The sequence below is a fragment of the Accipiter gentilis genome, chromosome 4, assembly GCF_929443795.1.
Source record: "Accipiter gentilis chromosome 4, bAccGen1.1, whole genome shotgun sequence".
In the NCBI taxonomy this organism is placed as follows: Eukaryota; Metazoa; Chordata; class Aves; order Accipitriformes; family Accipitridae; genus Astur; species Astur gentilis.
Genome location: NC_064883.1, coordinates 43,080,015 through 43,101,326, shown reverse-complemented (window position 1 = coordinate 43,101,326; position 21,312 = coordinate 43,080,015). Strand labels below are relative to the sequence as shown.

At 42.0% G+C, this 21,312-nt stretch overlaps 1 protein-coding gene across 3 annotated transcripts in view; it reads left to right on the top strand.

Annotated features, from left to right (window-relative positions):
* The window catches only part of CRHR2 (corticotropin releasing hormone receptor 2), a 161,330-nt gene that overhangs the window by 101,610 nt on the left and 38,408 nt on the right, over positions 1-21,312 (top strand). For all 3 annotated transcript variants that reach the window (XM_049798716.1, XM_049798715.1, XM_049798717.1), the window contains 3 exons: positions 7,513-7,630; positions 11,919-12,072; positions 15,629-15,689. In XM_049798716.1, the coding sequence (XP_049654673.1) occupies positions 7,513-7,630; positions 11,919-12,072; positions 15,629-15,689 (333 nt within the window). The remainder of the gene's footprint in view (positions 1-7,512; positions 7,631-11,918; positions 12,073-15,628; positions 15,690-21,312) is intronic.

The window sequence follows — 21,312 nt, the reverse complement described above, 5'->3', positions numbered from 1 at the left end:
TATGGGGCTCTCTGTGTGTGCAGTGAGTGGGAGGCATGTGCTCCCAAATCATCTTATCTGGTTCTGGCCAGCACAACCAGAGACACACTCTGGGACTCTCAACTCACTGGAACACACACATTTTCCTGTACCATTGTCCCCAAATTCCTGTAAATACAGAATCATAGAATAGTTTGGGTTGGAAAGGACCTTTACAGGTCATCTCGTCCGACCCCCCTGCAATGAGCAGGGACATTTTCAACTAGATCAGGTTGATCAGAACCCCATCCAACCTGACCTTGAACGCTTCCAGGGATGGGACCACCTCTCTGGGCATCCTGTTCCAATGCTTCACCACCCTCATTGTAGAAAATTTCCTCCTTATATCTAGAATGAATCTACCCTCTTTTAGCTTAAAGAACATTGCCCCTTGTCCTATCGCTACATGCCCCTGCAAAAAGTCCCTTTCTAGCTTTCTTGTAGGCCTGCTTTAAGTACTGGAAGGCTGCTATAAGGTCTCCCAGAGCCTTCTCTTCTCCAGGCTGAACAACCCCAACTCTCTCAGCCTTTCCTCATAGGAGAGGCGTTCCATCCCTCCGACCATTTTTGTGGCCCTCCTCTGGACTCGCTCCAACTGGTCCATGTCCTTCTAATGTTGGGGATCCCCAGAGCTGAACGCAGCACTGCAGGTGGGGTCTCATGAGAGTGGAGTAGAGCAGGAGAATCCCCTCCCTCGACCTGCTGGTCACGCTTCTTGTGATGCAGCCCAGGATACAGTTGGCTTTCTGGGCTGCAAGCGCATATTGCCGGCTCATGTCCAGCTTTTCAGCCACCAGTACCCCCAAGTCCTATAATATATAAATACATAAATATTTATATGTATTATATGTAATATATAAATCTAAAGCAAGGTACTTCATAACTCAGTCTCCTGTGAAAATATGCTGTCACTTGCTACGCTCTTCTATCCAAAGCCTCACATCGTTAGCTTTCAGGCAAGTGGCCGTACTCTGAACAATGACTCCTGGCAAAAAGTCCTGCCTGCCTGACCTGAGGACACCTCTGCCCAAACCAGCAGGAGAAGCGGCACACCAGCAGGACTCTTGTGCGGCTGGCCCTCGGCAGAAACTTGCCTCGTCAGAAGCAGTCGTCTGGAGGTGACTCAATAGCAGGCAAAGCACTGGTTCTTAAGAAATCATGAGGAGCCAATAAACCCTTTCATTTACAGAACCGAGATGATGCCAGTGGCAGTATCTTTTCTCCCTCCAAGTCAGAAACTGTAAGCCCTTTTCTCTCCTTTTCAAGGAAATCCTTTTCCTCTGTCCGCCCCTTCACTCAGTGTAACATAGACCATCTGCATGTGCCTGTCTGACACTCCTTGCTGTATTTCAGGGGGATTTTTCGGGCCCAAAATCTGCTGTCAGGCACAGCCAGAAGCGAAATTGCTGCATGAACTGTGCTACTTCAGGAGCACGTGTTAGAGATACACTACTAACCACTCCTCCCAGCTTGCTCCCACAGCCCGTGGGACTAGCAGTTTCCTGCTGTCCAGTTCCAGGCTATTGCTCTCTCTCCTCCCTGCAACTCCCAAAGGACAGGAGGGAATGTAGCTTTGAAGAAAAGGCTCCTCATCCAGCCCTTGAGAGGGGACAAGCAATCAGAGAAAAGGAACCAACATAGACAAATGTATTTTACTGTGAATAAGGGCTTATGAGCTCTTCCTTCCATCGTGTTAGTAGAGTGAGCCACGGCCTGACCCCAGTGAACATAAACCACAAAAGGAGTTCAGTGATTCCTGTGAGGAGTTGGGGCCACCAACAGGGTGATTTAATGTGATTAAATGTGGTCTCTGAATCAGGAATATCTTAGAACCTCTGACTGCCAGAAGCAAGGAGGTAAGAGCAAGGAACAACTAACAGTCTACCTCCCCTGTTTCCCATACTGTTTCCCAAACTGTCTGGTACTGATCACCACTGGGAACTGAGTCACAGTCTACATGGCTCATTGGTCTGACTGAGTATAGAAGTTCTTATGTCTTTATGCTGTGGCCTCAATCTTTAAGTCTGTTCTGACTGACTTGCTGCAACCTCTTCTTATTCCTTCCGTCCATGGACCCATGCACCAGGGAAGAGTTAGTAGAATAGTCCAGCCAAGACCTTGACCAACACTTTTTGTCTGAAAAGGATCAGGGCAGGAAACAAATACAGAAAAAGGCTCTTTAATGGAAGCCCTAGCCTCAGATCATGGTGTCTTGTGATGTTCCAACCTTCAGGCTCTGTGGGATGGTGTTCTTCGAAGCTGGGCTACACTTGCACCGTTCAATCCACATCAAGGGTTGTAAAACAACTGGAAATGGCATAAACAATGTTCCCTGACATGAAGATGAATATGAAACTTTCTATAATCTGGTCTTTTAGGCTAGGTGACTTTAAATGGCTCTGTAACTCACAACTTCTTCCTAGCGATGCTGTAATAGTGTCTGAAGCAGCAGTTCAGCACACAGTCCCCTCATCTCCCATTTCTCTCCTCTCTCACATGACCCTTTGCCCTCTTGAGAAGGTAGCTCTCTGCTGTCTGTGCTCTCATTTTCCTGATGTTGTCACTGCCACGCTCTCCAAATTGTGATATGTCCCTACAGAGGTAAGAATAACCCCAAATTTCTTAGCTCCTGAGTTGGAAGGGAATGCATTCATGCCAATCACTTTGACTCTAAGAAGGCTCTATTCACTATCTTGTAATACAGCTCAATGTGTTTCAAATCGCATCTCCTGCCAGTTATAATGCGACGTGAACTCCTTTTCAGTGCTGCCTGTGAGGACAGTTATTGCTCTTTCTGGAGCACAGACTTGCTTGCTTTGTCGCTCCACAGAGTGAAGGCAATAATTAATCAAAGAGAAAGGAACTGTGGAGCTCATTGTCACAGAAGACTGTTACGACTGTTTAACAAGTTTTCAGAAAGGGACCGGTCATTTTCATGAATAACAGGTGTATTTAAATTTAAATTAAGACTTATAAATTTAAGCAAGCTTCCATTTACCAAGAGGCAGGAAGAGACCTGTGGAGGACAAATTACACCTGTGAGTATTATGAATTTCTTCCTCAGGCTTAGAGATGAGTGAGTATGACAAGGTCGGCTTTGTCCTTTCACCAAACATTAGCTGTGCTGCAGGGCTCCTGTTACTAGCTTTGTTGCCCAATTTGGGACATGTGCTTCATTCGCTGTCCACCTCAGACTCCAGTCTGACTACGCAGATAAACTTTATGCACAGGGTAAGCTCCTGAGCCCGGCAGAACAGTCTCATGTGAATAGTGTCTGAAGTGAGGGGACCCTCATCTCAGTCAGTATCCCTCTAGATGCTTTACCCACACTAAATTATGATAATAACATTCACCAGCAGTGCCTGTAAATGAGACCAGCTTTCTCAGGAAAGAATTCTTTCCCTTGTTACATCAATTGACTTAGCTGCAGTCCTCCACTGCTGTGCCCTGCAGCCTCCACACACTGTATTAACCCTGCTGTTTCTCCCTCCCCAGTATGAACCTGACACATTTATTTCTTAAGCTTTTCCTGCCCTTGGCTATGAATTGCATTATTGCCACTGTTATTTCTGCGCTAGTAGTAGTTAGGAGACAGAAGCAAACAGAAACCATGTGCTCTGGGCTCTCTACAAACAAAAACAAACTTTGAGTCTCCAGTTGGGCTCTTCCTAAAAGAAAAGGAAAGGGAAAAACAAGAAAAAAGGGAAAAGGTTAAAAACATTCTGTGCCTGGGGTCACGTCACTGCCTGAGCCATTGAGAAACTCTTGCAGCACTTTCAGACGTGGGTTTCTCAGCCTGAATCTACTGGTGTTTCCATTAAAACCCTAACTGCTATTAACACCAGCAGAGTAGTGACCCAGACACCACAAAAGCAATTCCTGCCCCTCACCTTTTTGTGCTGCTTTGCCAAGGCAGCAATGTGGGGAAAATAACTGGGGAGAGACTGCAGCCAGAGAAGCGAAATGCTTGCTCTACAGCCTCCTCTTGTTCAGTGCTCGGTTAGCCCCAGACATGAAGCATTTTAGCAGGCGAAAGCATCTACTTTACCATCCGTGCCCCACACAGAGTATCTCAGAAAGGGAATGAGGCCATGATACAAGGTTGCTGTTACCCAAAATACGGCTTTTGCTAAAGGTACTGGGACATGGGAGCCAACTGTCTCTGTTTCACGTCCAGTCCTTGTCCAATTTGACAAGGCTTCGGGCTTTATGTTGATAAATTCTAGCTGCTGGCCACATTTATACTTTACTAATTTTACACCAGGAACACATGTTTCCTCAGCACATGTGGCTTTTTTGAAAACAAGGAGAGTTTTGATCATAATTATCTGTAGAATTTGGAAGTTCCCAATACGGACCAGCCCCTCTTGCTCTGGGTCCTGAACAGACATCACTAAAAGTTTGCCTCTGTCCAAGCATCTGCAATCCAAACAAAAGCCGATGGCTAGATGCAGACTGATGGGCAAAGGAGACAAAACAGTATGAACCAAGAAGTAGTAAGGAGGGCAAAGATCATGCAGCCAGTAGATGCTGAGTTTGTCTTTATATTCCAAAACTCAGAAAAGAATGTTGTTTTGATGACTAGGATCCTACTGGGGGAGGGGAAAGCTTTTTTTATGAACTGAACCAAAAAGTCTACAACTATTTATTTGATCCTATTTGCCTCCGTGGCCAGTCCAATGTCCTGCTGTAAGTCTTGTGGGAATAAGGTTTCTTCCAGCCAGATTTAGTGATTTTTGCAGCATATGGGATGATTAAACTACATCTAAATGGAGGCGTGCAGCAAGGATTTTTTTTTTTCCCACTCCTTTTTCTTCTCTTCGACAAGAAATACATTTGGGTGGCAAGTGTGTTAGATCTGTTTTGTTGTTAGAGCTCTCAAAAGCAATTAATTTTTTTGTCAGTAACTCTACAGTTTGACCTGAATTTCCTCAGTTTCTAGTCCCCTGCCTCCCTCTCCCCCTAGAAGCAGTGTTTCAAACTCCTTCCTTAATCTGCTAATCCTTAACCTGAAGGGAGTGAATAAAACATCTAGATGAACAGCAGCTGCAGGACATTTATGTGCAGAATGATCAACAGGGAACAGACCTTAACAGCATGTTTCAAAGTCTGGCCAGAGCCAGATGGGTTCATGAGGTTCAGCATGAAAGGCAGTAGGTGTTGCTTGCCTAGTTTCCTTGAAAGCCTAACTGTGAACCTTTGCCTTTTTTTAGAAGTGAAATTTTCAAAGTGAGGCATGTCTCTGAAAAGTTCTCTGGTAGCACAGGTTACACTGAGAGCAATGCTTTGGGGTTTTGTAGCCTAAATAAAAGTGAATGGATCGGAGCAGCTGGAGATTTGTTTTCCAAATTGACTCCAGTCATGAGTCACCGAGGCTCTCAAAACCAAATACCAATTTCTTACCTGGAGCCTGAGTTGTTAAACTCAGAAGCTATTTTAACATTGACGTAGTAGGGATATACCTCTAAGCATCTTTCTGTAAGTTGAAGGATCTCATGTGTGGGAGGTCTTCTATTTGGTTTTTTGCTGGATTGCTGTGAAATCTTCAAGAGATTTGTGAGGCTGAAGGACATAACAGAATTGCTTCTGGCCCTAAGACTGAGTAATTGAGTCCTAGGAAAAGTGCAGTAAGTGTTTTATGATAGCAAAATAGTGTTTGTTATTAAGAAGTCTGGCTTGTTTGTCATGCAAAAGACCTGAGGCAACAGTAAAGTTGGATTGTGCCTTCTCTTTTTTGCTGTCACTGGGATGAGCTACAGTCAGTTACAGTTGAGCAGGGCTGAGAATATCACTTTCTGTGTTTGCCCTGTGTTATTTGACAGCTTTCTTTGCAAGCAGGGAGACTGATAAGGCAAATGCAGAATCCTAACCTGCTGATCCTGGGAAGCGCACTGGCTGTTTGAACTCCTATAGAAGTGATTTTAATAACTGGAGTGGTTTGCATTTAGCTGAGAAAGGAACATTTAATTGAAGAGTCTGTAACTGCAAAATTGCAACTTGGCACTTGCCTTCCTTTACCATTTCGCAAAGAGTGAGAAGACAAATCATCTTGTCTTAGGTGACTGAATCTGTAATGAGTAACTTTCTGTCTACCTTCAGTGATAGTTTGGTTCTGGCATCAGCATCATGCACTGGCTGTCTCCTGGAGCCTTTTTCAGCAGCAAGCACTATTTAAGATATCCTCTCTTTTTTTATGGCACTGTGTTCCGACTTATTGTAGCTCGTATTTCACATTGTGCTCATACTTTACATTGCATCTGAATGGTGGCTGGGGAAGGACGAAAAACAGACACAAATATTTTCTGGTGAAGGAGAATATGCAACTCTACCTTGTTTAAGAAAGCTTGGTACGGCCAGCTAAGCCCAGGACTGAAAACGAGGCAGTCCATGCTCTCCTATTGCATTCATGGGTCTGAAAACTTTGAACTTCACACAGGTGAGCCTGTTCAAGAGATTAACCAAATGTAAACTATTCCAGTTTTGCCACTCCAGCACAGATATTTGTCACCAAATATTCTTCTGTGAACAATGCCACAGACTCCAGTGTTTAGGGGCTTATCAATTCTAGTTATTCTAGGGATGGAGTGGAAGGGAGCAAAAATTATAACCAAGGATGAAATGACCACGTGAATATTTGAGTCTTTCCAGTAGATCCTGTTTCACTTGCTTGAACTGATTCTTGTCAAAGGGAGCTCCTCAGGTCATCAAGACAAATTGCTGTACATGGCTTTGCAGAAGTTATGATGTGGTTTCTGGAAGAAAGGTTATGCTGTGGTTTCTTTTTGAAGCACAGATTTTGCCATCCTCCTGTTGCTGTTTTCTATTTATGTCATTTATTTGTGTTGTGACTACACTGCAAAATCAAAGTTTTGCTTTGGCACTGGCTGTGCAATTTACCCTGAGAGCCAGAGAATGGGACCAGACCCAGATATGCTTGCTGGTAAAGATGTAAGCTACAGACAGCCTCATAGACTCTTATTGCTGACCCACTGGACAGATGAACCTCCTGTTTCGTAGTGTAAGAGAGGTAATGGAGGGTGTTGTGGTTTAAGCCCAGACAGGAACTGGGCATCACAAAGCCGCTCGCTTACTCCCCCCAGTTTACAGATTGAGCATGACACCCTATGGTATGGAAGATCCCTTTGGCTAGTTCAGGTCAGCTGTCCTGGCCGTGCTCCCTCCCAGCTTCTTGTACACCTGCTTGCTGGCAGAGCATGGGAAACTGAAAAATCCTTGACTTAGGGTAAGCGCTACTTAGCAACAACTAAAACATCAGCGTGTTATCAACATTATTCTCACACTAAATCCAAAACAAACTGTACCAGCTACTAGGAAGAAAGTTAACTCTATCCCAGCTGAAACCAGGACAGAGAGGGATAAACCATGAGGAATTTTGCAAGTGAATAGAATTAGCTTGTTTGTTTTATATAGTCATTAACATGTATGTGTATATATTCACTATATATGATGATTTAAATGTATTTCCCTGTTTAGGAGTATCAGATGCCTGCGGAATATTATCCACTGGAACTTGATCACCACATTCATCTTGAGGAATGTGATGTGGTTTCTGCTTCAAATGATAGATCACAACATACATGAAAGCAATGAAGTAAGTGGCTGCTTGGAGGTAGTATGTCTCTGTCATATAGTTTGGGGGCGGGCAGGGATTTGTTCATCTGGTAGAAATATTACAAATGACAGCCATTCATTCACATGCTCAGAGTGACTTTCATATCATTTCAAAAAGATGAAGAAAATGAGCTTAGATTTGCTACATTTTCATTTATTTCCTCATTACTGAATATCAAAGGGGTTTTTTAAAGTGAAAATCCCACCCAAAAGCTTCTCTCATGTCTTCATTGACCATAAATACTTTCCAAATTTATATACTGTGAGACACAGTGTTGTGCAACACGCTAAATGTGGTCGTTCTTGAACATTTTTGTCAGAGCATCTTGCAGTGATGTGCACCTGGATAGAGAAAACATTCATTCCAGAGGGCAACATCTCCATGAAGAGATGGGTACAGAAATAATTGATTTAGCTGTTGAGGCTCCGAGTCAGCTACTTTTTCTGATGACAGTAGGCACCTTGCTGCCTAGAGTCAGTGGGACTCACAAGAAAAGAAGAAATAGGGCCTGAAACAGTATAATTTTTGCTTGTTGATATCATTGTGGGTTTTTTTCACAAAATTCCATTTTTCTGCCAAGCCCTTCTTCACCATGCTGGCCTTGAGCATGAAGTTCTTTGATCCGGGCTGCATCCAGCAGCAACTCCCTGTCACTGAAAGGGATGGCTCATTCCTCCAGGGACCCAAACGCTTCACTCCACCTCCTGTTGCTTCTTTTGCACTAGCTCTGTTCCTTTTCTTGATCCCTTGGGGAGGACTGAACCCTTGGAGACTGAACTCACTAAACTGGTGGAGAATTAACCTAGCCAACAAAAATGCAAGGAGGAGTTTTCTGCTGGCATAGCTACCTAAGCCAGCTTTCTGATGGGTGATTGGAAGTCAGAGACAGTTCAAGGGACCAGACAGATCCACACAATAAAACATGGGAAGGCTGAAGAGGGCAAGAAGTGGGGTGTCTTTTTTGCATGGCATTGAGCACTCTTGAGGAATACAGCCCATCACCATGCTCCCATTTCTTTTACTCTCCGTGTTATTTCTTGTTCACTCAAGTAACTCCCAGCTGCAGATGCTTGTTTGAGTGAGGACACTGAATCAGTCCCTATGTAAGTAAGTACTGTAATGCCTCCCCCTGTTTAGTCACCCAGCAACCCCAATAATACAAGGATTTTGGAGTGGATTAAAAGCATCCACTCCAAAAGAAAAAGCATTTTTCTTTATTTTCTTGAGCAATAATTCTGCATTTCCTTGTCAAGTAGTCCTTTTTGATAGTCGCTTGGCAGGGTTTCTTACTGTTCTCTTTCTCTTGTAATAGTCTTATAGTGGAGTATTCTCCTTTGAGGGCCATCCCCTGATATTTACCTCCATAATCAAGAAAAAAGTGTGCTACAAACACACATTCAAATACATACACAAATACATCCCCCTTCATACTCTCTCTCTTTGGAAAGCAGGTGGACTAAAGCGCCTATAGGTTATGAGTTGGATCCATAGCTGGTATCGGTCAATGTGGCTCCACTCATGTAGGAACTGGTCCTGCAGAAATTGAAAACCACCCCAGGAGCCTGGATATCCATTCATTTTAATGTCAGCTGTGCACTCACCATCCTTGGTTAACTTTTCGAATGTAAAATTTGACATCTGAACTTCAATCTCACACTTTGGGAAAACAAATAGAAAAGTCATTAGTACCTAGATAAAGAAGTCTATGCATAACTCTGTATGATTATTCAACCAGATGCTCCTTTGAGAAGATGTAGCTTCTATTAATTCACTGTTTGCTTTGTCTGTGTTTCTGACATTTTCAGACTACGGAAGATGGTGGTATATGAGTTTTATTGTTTCATGTTGTGTGATTTACTCTCATGACAATACTGCAAATCTTAATACAGATTTTTACAGTTATTTAGGAAAAATCAGTTGGAGTCAGGCACTCAAATGCCTTTTAAAATGTGACCACAAAGTGCCAAGGAAAATATAAACCTGCAAATAAAAGGACAGATCCTCACATGCCTCAGTTTTCATTAACTCATCCTTTCTCTGCAGAACATTACAGTCTTTTTGGGAATGTGCTTTATGCGAAGTTAGTGATAACTTTGTTATGTTCTTATTGTGGTATAAGTCAGAGTCAAAATAACACCACCAAAATCAATGGGAGCAACATCACTTATGCTAGGATGTGATCTCTTCTGTGCTGATCAGTGGAGATCATTTAATGTGGTTACAGAAGCATCAAGGACTCAACATGGAAACATTTTGCATGAAGTTATAGTGCTTATGTTAATAAATCAAGAAGGGGAATTGCTGAAGATATCTGGAGCCTAATGGTGGATACATGTGGGGATTAAGAATCCTCGGTCAAATAAATGAAAAGGTATAAATTAATGAGTTCTGCTAATTGGGTTTATTATTCAATAATAATAAATCCACAATTCCAAAAGGAATTGCTCAAAATTCATTTTATTCTGGTTTCCTATGGAAACGATGCAGAGGGAGATCTTGCCACCATTATGTGTATGTGTCTGTATCTGTCCCAGTATCTTCCCAATCCACCAGCCAATTCCACTCAGTTCTGACACAGGAACAACAGGCTCAGGTATAACTATTTTTTTACAGTTCTTGTGAAAAAGAGCAGCTGTGGAGAGGATAAAAACTGTGTAAGTGTTGCAGCTGAGGGAGAGAGGGGAACAAGAGTCTAGACATTATATCAGAGAATTTACATGAGATTGAGGCCACAGGGAAAGATTTAATTCATGGTTATACCTTTGAAAAATTGAGTGTGAGACTAAGAGTCTTTGGAAATCTAGTCTTACTACTTTGGGGGGCAGTCAGGAATGGAGCCAAAATATTTGTTTGGTGTTAGCCAAAAATGGGGTTTTTTTTTGTTTGTGGCTTTATTTTCCTTTGCTTAGGCCAAAAGGAGAAAAAAAAAGAAACTTTAATTTGGTTTCAACAAAACTTTGAAAACAAAATATTTCATCTTCTTCTGAGTTGTTTTGGTTTTAATCCTATTTTAAAGATGAAGCCAATCTAAATTTCAAATCTTAATGAAATAATACAGAAATGAAAGCTTTAACACATCCAAAAGATTTCTTCCATTTACTACAGCTCAATAAACAGAAGTGATCACAACTTGTGAATGGGCAATCGTCTTGTAACTGTGTTCCTTCTCCAATAAATTCTTAGTCCACAGAATTTTGCTTGATTTGATAGTGCATCTGCTAGTCTGTTGACTGCCTAGAGATCATCAATACCTCATACATATGAAGTCTGAAATAAAATTAACTGAGGGTCACAAGTTTCAAATACTGTAGTAGAGTTAATTAAAAGGCTGGAGAATGGTGAGACTAAAATGACATCAATGAACCCAGCTAACATAGGTAATTAATGTCAAGCTTCAGGGAATACACTGAATGCCTGCTGGGTCAGAAAGAAGTTTTCCCCGACTTCTGTGTGTAGCACTCTGGAAATTACCATCAGCAGTTACCTGTGATTTATTGATGTGATGTTACCATCCGCCTCTCTATAGCTAATTGTGTATTCCATAGGTGTGCTTTCACTGCACTGCCATTAGGAGAAGATGCCTTTACTGATACATTAAGCCTGACCAAAAATTCCTATGGAAGCTATGGCATAATTCAGAGGTGACGTGTGCAGTGATGTGACTTACAGACTGAAGCACTTATGGCAGGAATAGAGGGGATGAAGTAGCTGATAAAAGCATATCTTTAAAGTAAAATATCTTTTTTCTAAATGTCAGCAGTGCTCCTTCCCTTCAGTGGAAATTAAGTAAGACTGTGACATTAACTTCTATCTTATATTTTCTTTGCATTGCTCAGCAGGTGGGTTACACTGCCTAAGATATGTTTAGACTCTTATGTCCCCTTTGGATATGACCCTAGGCTATGGCTGTACCTCTCTGAAAGGTCATCTGTAGTCAAATGACTTGCCTCCTCTTGTCTTCTTTCCACACAGCTGCTTCTTAAGCTGCTTGCAAACTGCTGGTGTGGGCGTGCCTTATGGCCTGTTAACCTTCCAGGCATGCTTAGGTACAGGAGATGTTGTGATCAAAGCCAGGGCCCGGCAGAAAGTCACAGACATAGCTGTGGGTTCCTGACAACACCTAACATATTGTGATTCCAAGTCACATGTATATATCTGCATCCCATGAATGAATTCTACCATTGATTTTTAAGGGTATAACAACATACAGAATTTTTTAAATGTTCTCACCATGATTTTAAAATATTCTTTTCTGTTTCCTTTCCAGCCCTGGTGTCGATGTATCACCACTGTCTACAATTATTTTGTGGTGACCAACTTCTTCTGGATGTTTGTGGAAGGCTGCTACTTACACACCGCTATAGTAATGACTTATTCCACAGATAAGCTGCGGAAATGGGTCTTTCTCTTCATAGGATGGTGTAAGTGACTTGTGTGTTTAAAACGGCTTTATGTGGTACCTGGCATTAAAGTGATAAAGACAAGAGTAGCAAGGATAAACTTTAAAAATGCCACTGTGGTGAAATCCGACATTCCAACCTAACTTTGTCAGAACAACATGAAATCAGGTTTAGTTGTTCACTCTGGTGCTGCCATAAAGCTAATAGGTTATTGCTGGATTTACCTTCTTCATTTAGATCCTCAGGCACCTGTTGTTAAGGAAAGAAAGAGAAGTCCCAGGCTCAGCATTTTGGGAATGCAGCAGTTCGTACCACATCCCTTTCACTTTGATCGGCAAAGCAGTGATCACAACCCCTTATACGCTGCTGCTCAACATGGCATGAAACAGAAAAGGCACTGTCCATGCCCTATGGACCCCTCAGTCTCAAGAGACACTTCTAAGTGAGGAACTGACTAGAAGAGAAGCCTAATTATCTGCCAGTCCAACTTTACAGCTGTCTTTTGGACTGCTGAGGCATTTGTTCCTAGAAAACAGCCTTTAACAGAGTCACGTGTCATCTTTGTACTATCCTTGTGGCTACTCAAAGACACAAAAATAGGTCATTGCATGCCCTGTTACTTCACTTCTACGGTGTCAGCCCGGGCCAGAGCAAAGGCTGCTCCTTTTCCATAGCTGCGTCAACATAAGCTGGTCCATCAGTACCGGCTGAGAACCGACTGTTAGAGTAGCAGTCCTGCTGAAAAGGATATAGGGCTTGTAATGGATGCAGGCTGACTATAAGCCATCAGTGCCTTCTCATCATGAATCAGGTAAAACACGTACTGGGCTGCACTAGGAATGTGGCCAGAAGATTGAGGGAAGTTACTAATACTGTCTTATTAGCTTCGGCAAGGTTGGCTTTGGAATACTGTGGTCAGTTTGGGGTCTTTTAGGTCAAAAGGGATGTTGAAAAACTGGAGATTATCCAGTAGAAGGCTGTCAATATGACTAGGGATCTAGAGGACGTGACCTGTAAAGTGAGGCTGGAGGAGCTGAGCTTGTTTAATCTGGCAAAGAGGAAGCTAAGGAGGGATTTGTTAGGTACCAAGAATGATACAAAGGATAATTACAAAGGTGACGGAGCCAAATTCTTCTTGGTAATAGCAGATGTTATAAGAAGGAGACAATGGCCACAAATTGCAGACTGAGAGGTTCCAGTTGCACATTAAGAAAACAGAAAACTTAACAAAAAGGTAGTGCAACACTTGAACACATGACTTAGAAGCTGTGGAATCTCTGACCCTGGAGGTATTGAAAACTCAGCAAGGCTAAGCCCTGGCTGAGATGAGCTAGTCTTGATAGTTCTGCTTGGAGCAGGAGGTTGGACCAGATACCTTCAGAGGCCCTTTCCAACCAATATATCCATGATTTGAATTTGGCCAGGAGAGGTTTGGCAAGACAAACCCCATGCGGACAGCTTGTTCGCTTGAATGCAAAATCTGAGGTCAAACAGAACTAGTGAATTTAGCAGTTCTGTTCTGTTAAAAGAAGAAAAGTGGAAAAAAGTCACAAATATTCTCTCTTCTGAAAGTAGAATGATATTTTTTTTCAGAATTGCCTCTTCCTCTCAGAACTGAGCAGAAGTAATTGAATTGCAGCTCTGAAGGCAGAAACAGCCTTTAAAACAAAATATGTAATTCAATCCAAAATCAAATGGGAGGAAAGAGGAGTTGTAGTAGAAAGAAAATATTTATGTGGGGAATTGATTCAATTTTTTTTCAATATTTTTCAGTTCTGTCACCAAACTGGAAAATCAGCTGCTCACACAGCTCTCACAGACGCCGTGACTGGTTTGGTCCCTAATATTTTCCCTCCCTGCCTCTCTCAGAGCCTTCTGGGTCTCTGATTACTAATGTAGAAGTGGTGTGAGCTGAATATACCTTTCCTCTCACCCTTTTGGGTGTTTTCTGGCTCTGCTTTGCCTTCCCATACATGATCTTTTACCAGCCTCATTCTCAAATCCCTTTTCTCCGCTTCACAAGAAAAAGAAAGATGTTATGCTCTAGGAGAAAGGACATGGCACATTTTATCTGTTCATACCTAGCAAGAACATGGGGGAAACAAGTGCAGCAGGCCTTGCGAGTCAATGGTGAACAAGCTGGAAGACAGCACAATCACCTGCAGGGTACAAAAGCCACGAGGGGTGGTGGTGCAGGAGATCAGAGCTGCACTATACTTCTTGCTGAGGTTAAAGATGACCATTAAGCAGTTTGGTCCCTTCCCTATGGTGTTGTGGTTCTTTCCACTCTGCTTCATCTCTTTAAAGATGTAATGTCCCACAGAAGCGGCAACAAATGGGAGATAAAAAGGCAATGTTAGATATGAGGATGTGCTGACTCCTACGTGAGGGATTAGGTCATTTTGAATCTTGAATTCACCTTCGAGTAGCAGTGATTTCAGAGGAATGTGAACCTAGAGGGTGGAATGAGGGATGGAACTGGAGAGGCTTGTCTTGTTTGGTTTTGCCTGAGTTGACAGGTTAAAGGTAAAGGGGAAACAGAGAGGGGAAACACTCCTCCTCCAATTTTGACATCAATACAGTGTTTGGTTGAGGAATGCCTGGGTGAAAAAGTTCCTGTTTCCCCCAGAAGGTATGTGTCAAAAGGCCCGCTCCACTTACTCGTCCTCATGTCCAGTTTCCTGCTCCAGCAAATCCCCCTGAAACCGGCTGGACTCTGAGGGCCTGAGACAAAACAAGCACAAGAGCAAGGCTCTGGACATGGGACTGGTATAACAATAGAATTGGAAAGGAGAGGATATGGCACTGCAGGGATATTAAGTGTACAAATACACCTCATCTGCTGCAATGAATTGTGCACCCAAGGAGCACTACCGTAGCACCTTCTGGGGATAATTGAGAAAGCAAGCCCTGTAAAGCAAAATGCATGGCCTTGATGAGAACTCACATGCAGACACAGAGCACACTGCATATCATAGGTAGAAAGTTACATATAAAGTTAAGACTAGCTGGATCCTTTAGAAAGGGCAAACAATGAATGAATTCTGACATCGCAAGATATCAAAAGAATCGTTCTCATACTTCTGTTTCACAGGGAAGAGTCGACAAAAAATCCTCAAAATTTTGAAAATGGACTTCATCCAAAGAGCCCAATAAATTTACAAGCTTCCCCAAGCCTGGGAAATAAAAATCTAAGCACCCACCTCCGAGTGATGTCTCTAAGGTTTTGCCATATCAACTGCAGGAAAATTAAAAGGGACCAAAATTGTCTTTAAGCCAGCCAAAACTGATCTGATCACTTATATAGACATATAGGTATATACGTGTGTTTGTTAATAATTTTTTAAACTTTCGTTACTGGCAGGAGAGTTTTCTCTTTTTGAGATGATCTTTTTTTTATATATACATAGAGGGGTCTTAGAAATTGTGACATCTCCAGTGTACCAAGATAGGACCACTTGTATTTAGAGTCTTCCAGTTCATTAACCAAGAGTCTCCTTACTCAAATCTGAATCTACATCTGTATCATCCATACATATATGGGTTGTGATTAACTCCTGATTTTTTGCTATTGCAGGTATTCCTTGCCCAATCATCATTGCCTGGGCCATTGGCAAGCTATATTATGAGAATGAACAGTAAGTGATGTTAACATTTATGTTTATGTGGCTCTCTAAATAAATTAAGAAATGCCTGCAGGTTGAATTGCTAATTTAGAAATAAGGCTGATTGATAGGAAAGAGGAAAGATCACATCACCTCCATCCAAATCCAGATCATCTCAATTTTCGGAGCACTACTTGAGTCAAAGCCTGAAAATACCTTTCCCAAATATCCTTGGCCAAGCCCTGAAGCTCTCATTTGATATCTTTTTACATGGTTTACAGTCAGGGTAATCTCCTTCAATGGGAGTTTTGCTTGAGTAAGACCTTGGTAAAAACTACAGTTGAGGATTTAGCTTTCTCAGTGTGCAGATTCATTTGACAGTCTGCCAAGAATAGTCTTATGGCTGGCATTTTTGCATTTCTGTTTCTGGCTTTTCCAATTGGAAGCAGTTAGTACATGAAATTGAAAAATATGGGAGATAAAGAGGCATCTGTGTTTTGGGAATTTTTCCCCCAAACATCAATACTGGTCAGATATAGCTCAGCTTGTAGTTTTCAACAAGTGTTTGGATCAATGGCTATTATCCATTACAGCTCCCTTTCCTAACCTTAAAAAAATTCTTTCTCCATGAATCTGTTTTTCATATGACCACACTGTTTGTCTGTCTGTAGTGCATCTGATTACATGTAAGTGCCTACCTTGTAGGTGTCTGCATCTGCACTAATCTGTGGTCTCTTTTGATCAGGGGTGATCAGTCAAAACAGTAAATGCAGTCTGGGGTGCATTTCATCTCATGTGGAAGGAGATGTCCAAAGCAGGTTGGATGAATTAGACTTACATGCACTATTTCTCCTGACTATACGGGAGATGGATAGGATGACTGGCTGAGCTTTGGGCATCCATGCTGTAGGCTTGGGAGGAATTTTGTCACGCACTGCTAAGTTACTCTTCTCTACTCCCCATAAACTTTTGAATCCTTGACCAATCTCTCTTCTGTAGCTTTAATGGTGACTTTGAAGGTGATAATCTAATTCCCAGGAGTTACACATATTGGCAATCAGACAGACACCCTTTCACTGAGAGATGTGTGATTTTGTGTGATTCCATCCTTGCCCACAATAATCATACAGGAGAATTCATACTGTAGTCTCAAAATGGCAAGAAAAACTTCAGTTGGAACCTGTTCCTTGGGTGTCCAAGTCAATCAAGCCTGGAAGATAACCTCACGTTACCAGATTTCCCTAATTTCTATGTTCACAGACCTTGTTTCTAGCTGAGTCAAGGATCACAACGTTCAGGGTCTGCTTCAGGAACAAGGTCAGGTTCCTTGTAGCCCTTACCTTGCACAAGCCGGGGCAGCATGGCAGCTGTCCCATTGTGCTGAAGGAGGACTTTCAGCTCTAGAAATAGAGCTGAAGGAACTAGTCAGCTTAAACAGCACAAAACAAAATAACCAAAACTTGTGTCTTGAAACCTTGAGAGGCAAAACACCACATGCTTTAATAATGGTGATGCACATTAAGCATTCCTGTTGTGAGTGAGTTCAATATCAAGGTTTGAACACCTCACTTTGGAAGACTGCTCATCACTCCCAGAAGAAATAATGGAAAGTAGGACCCCTGATAGAAACATGCCACAACAACGGGGATTGCACTGCACACAAAGTGGATAGATGGAGAAACCACTGCATACTTTCACCATCATTGTATACCCCCAAAGTGAATGTGAAAGAATCTCTCTTTGATGTATCATGGATATGAAGAAAGACATGACATGTTGACATAGATATGTGTGCCACCTTTCACCAGCGAAGGTGTAACTGGCCCAGATCCTGCACAACAAAAGAAAGAGGGACACAAAATACAGTCAGCAGGGCAAGAAAGACAAAGTGATCCTATTTGGGATGCAGAATATCCAGGCTGTTCCTGTTGAGTCTCCTAGGCTCAAGCTCTCTGCCTTGGGTGGATTATCAAATGGAGCTTCTGCTTTTAAATCCATGTCATGGACAAACCCATACACTGTAACTTCTCTGCATAATTTACCTCACATGCTTACTGATAAGGGAGACACCAGGTTACTCTTGGTCAATCCAGACAATTAAACCTAATGTCTTGAGATGTCTTCACCTTTCTGTCTTTAATGCTGGTGTTTGCCTCAGAGTGAAACATTCACATACATCCTCACTGCACATCATAGCCAATCCAAATGTGTTGTGCATTGAGAAAGTGCAGAATTTGGCTTCTGCCCACCATAGTAACAGCCTTGAGCCTCAGTGTTGTGCTTGCTTATTGTCAGTGGTGGGGCCAAGGTTCACGTACTTTGCTTGAGAAATCGAGACTGGATGCTTCAATAGTGCCATTCCTTTGATCTAGCACATGCACCCAGGCAGGCAGGCAGAGCTCTTGTAAATGAAGAGCTGATAAGGGCATTAAGCTGTAAAGCAAAGGCTACTAAGTGAAATCTGCTTTTTGCATTTGTAGTGATGTCACATGCAAAGGAGACTCAGTAAACAAACCGAAGCAAAACAAGAGATGAGGAACTTGCTGAGGGCCTGTCAATTGTCATAAATATTCAGTCATCTTCTCAATCATTAAAGTATGTGAAATTTCAGATAGTGCCTGCTCACTGCCTCCTGGCCTGAGGGAAGGAGGAGATTCTGCTAAACAGTCAAACTGAAGCGCATGTAGGAATGCACCTCTGTAGGAATGTACCTGTGTGTGAGATGTGCACATGTGTGTATTTAACTTACTTATGGTCTATTCTCCTTTCCAGTCCATCAGCCATTGGGACAGTTCAGACTAAACTTTGTGGCATTTACAAAATCCTTCCTCTGTACTGGGATGATATAGAAATCATGCCTTTAATTTGAATTCTGTTAGTGTGTGCAAATATAGACAGATGAGATAAAACTAATCCCTGGCTTTGAGAAATAATTGTTCTCTGGATAGTGGAGTATATCTCATGCAAGGAGAGGCTGAGAGGGTTGGGAGTGTTTAGCCTGAAGAGGAGAAAGCTCAGGGGGATGTTATCAATGCTTATAAATATCTTATAGGAGGTTATGAAGATGGTGGAGCCAGACACCTCTGAGTGGTGCCCAGTGACAGGACAAGAGGCAGTGGCATAAACTGAAACACATGAAAATCCATCTGAGCATCAGGAAACACGTTTTCACTGTGAGGGTGGTTCACTGTGGTCTTCCACAACACTGGAAGAAGTTGCCCAAGGAAGTTGTGGAGTCTTTATCCCTGGGGCTACTCAAAAGCCAGCTGGGCACAGCTCTGAGCAACCTGCTTCAGCTGACTCTGCTTTGAGCAGGGGCTGGAGTAGACGATCTCCAGAGGTCCCTGCCAACCTCAGCTATTCTGTGAAAACAGGCTGCTCTCCCCAGTCAGCCTAGCTGTTATGCTCCATTTATCTTGACCACTGGGGAAATCATGTGTTATTCCCCCATGTGGTTAGACCTAGCAAACTGGACACATGCAGAAAACACGTACTCTCCTGCAGCTTCTAAGACTGTTTGGGTATCCCAGTGGACAGCCCAAAATTCAGGACAAAATGCGAAACTACTCTTCTTCATCTGAGTATGCATTTCAACTGTAACTTAAGTTGTTTGGAAGTTGAGCTGGAGTTCAAGTTATGTAGCTTATAATAGTTTAAAAGCTCAAACTAGCACACAGGAAGAATGTTAAGAAAATGTTTCAACCAACTTTTTCATTTTTTCGGTTTTGTACTTACTAGAGACCGTCTTCTGCATAGTGAGACAAATATAATTGGTACTGTGGCAAATATCCTGTCTAGGGTTTAGCAGTTCTTTAGCAAAATCTGACAATGCTGAAAAAAGTACTGTTAAGTCTCAACAAAAAAAACGAAACACATGATTAAGAATTATTGTAGTCATTTCATTGATGGACAGTTGGTAAGGGGAAGAACATTAGTAAGATCTAATTAACAATAATGATAAAACCAGTGGTGGGTTTTGTTATATAAAGAACTATCAGAAAACCATGAAGAATATTAATTAGTGCTATTCAATAGAAGTGTGTTTACATATCTGAGTCTAATCAGAACTGTCTTCCTAAATTGTCCTCTTCAATATTCAGGGAGTGTTTGTTTATTCTTTCAGAGGTGAAAAAGAAAAGAAAAAAGAAAATGGCTTTTATTTCACACACATGGAATTAAAATTATGAGGCACGAAGTAATTTTCAGTGGTTTAGGTTTCTCTTTTTAGTTTTAAAGAAATGTGCAGTGCTGATCTTATTGCAGAAATAATGGCTTATGTTGGCTTTAAAGTAAGAGTTAAGATGACAGGAAGAAAAGTTTGCAATATCTCAGCTAAGGTTACAGTTAGACTGTAAATGTGAAATACAGCTAATCAAATACAGGCATATGTAATGTCACTGGCAAATATCTGTCCTCCTACCCCTACTTGCCTGATTTAATGGGTATATTAGAAATGTTTAGATTACAATGTAACAGATCTGTTTTATAGCCTAATGAGATGAACGCCGGGCTAGAAAAGCTGCTTTTTTCCACCCACTAAGTACAAAAGGCACCTGTAGCATCAAGCTCACTTGTAGATGCCTGTGTTGTAGAAGTCTACCTTTGGCCACAACCTTGTTTCCTCAAATTGTGTGAAAGTGTGTATATACACATGATGCTTCACTCAATGCAGCCTTGGTCTAATACTGGGCTTCAGATAATAAATGTCAGCATTTTGCTCTTCAGTATGGGCTTACAGTTAAGCAATATTCAAATTCCAAAGAGCAATGAACAGCCCTTCCCCTGGAACCTCATTTGTGCTCTACCAGCTCTGCTCTGAATTCTCCGCTGGCTTTTTCTAGCCCAGTAAGTTCTGCCACATGCCTCAGTCTGCTTCTTATTAGTCCGTCTGCCAGATTCCTCTGCTAGAACAGCCAGCTTCCCAGAAACTCCTGTTCTAATAGCTCTTGGTTCTCTGAGTTTCAGGCGATAATGCCCTTCAAAAGCCTCTCTCAAATGTAGGTCTTGCAAGTTCTGGAGCGTTGTGTTTCCTGCCTTGGCATATCTTGTAATTCATTTTTCTTCCTATCTTTCCATCTCCTTAATGAAAAACAAACAAACAAAAAATCGGTTTCATTAATTTAAGGCTGCCCTGGGGATTCTTCTTGGATGATAACTTGGGTGGAGGAAGTATGTTATTCCAAGTCTTGCCCCCATCACCAAATTTTGGAAGATAAGTTGCAAAATAATCGATTTACAGCAATTTGCAGTCAGTGCACCAGGGAATAACAGACATGGTTTATATTTATAAAATTTTCAAAACTCTCATTCATTTGGAACTTAAAAGATGTAGAAATTGAATCAGGAAAAGGCAAACAATTGTGTGATACTGAATTGTGTTTCTAGATACTTGCTGTGTACCTCAACATTTCTGTACGGTCAGCTCAGTAAGAGCATTTTGCAATGGACAAACAGCTCCTTCTGGTTTAGCAAGCAACACACTTTGGAGAAAGGCTTTGGGGGCATTATGCGATTCAAAAGAATTCCATCTGAACCATAGCTTTCCTTATCTCAGTTTATTTGCCTTGAACTCATGAAGTCATGTCTTACAGACTGCAATCTCTTTGAAGCAACAAGCATTATTTCTTGAATACTTGTAAAAGTGCAAATCTACATC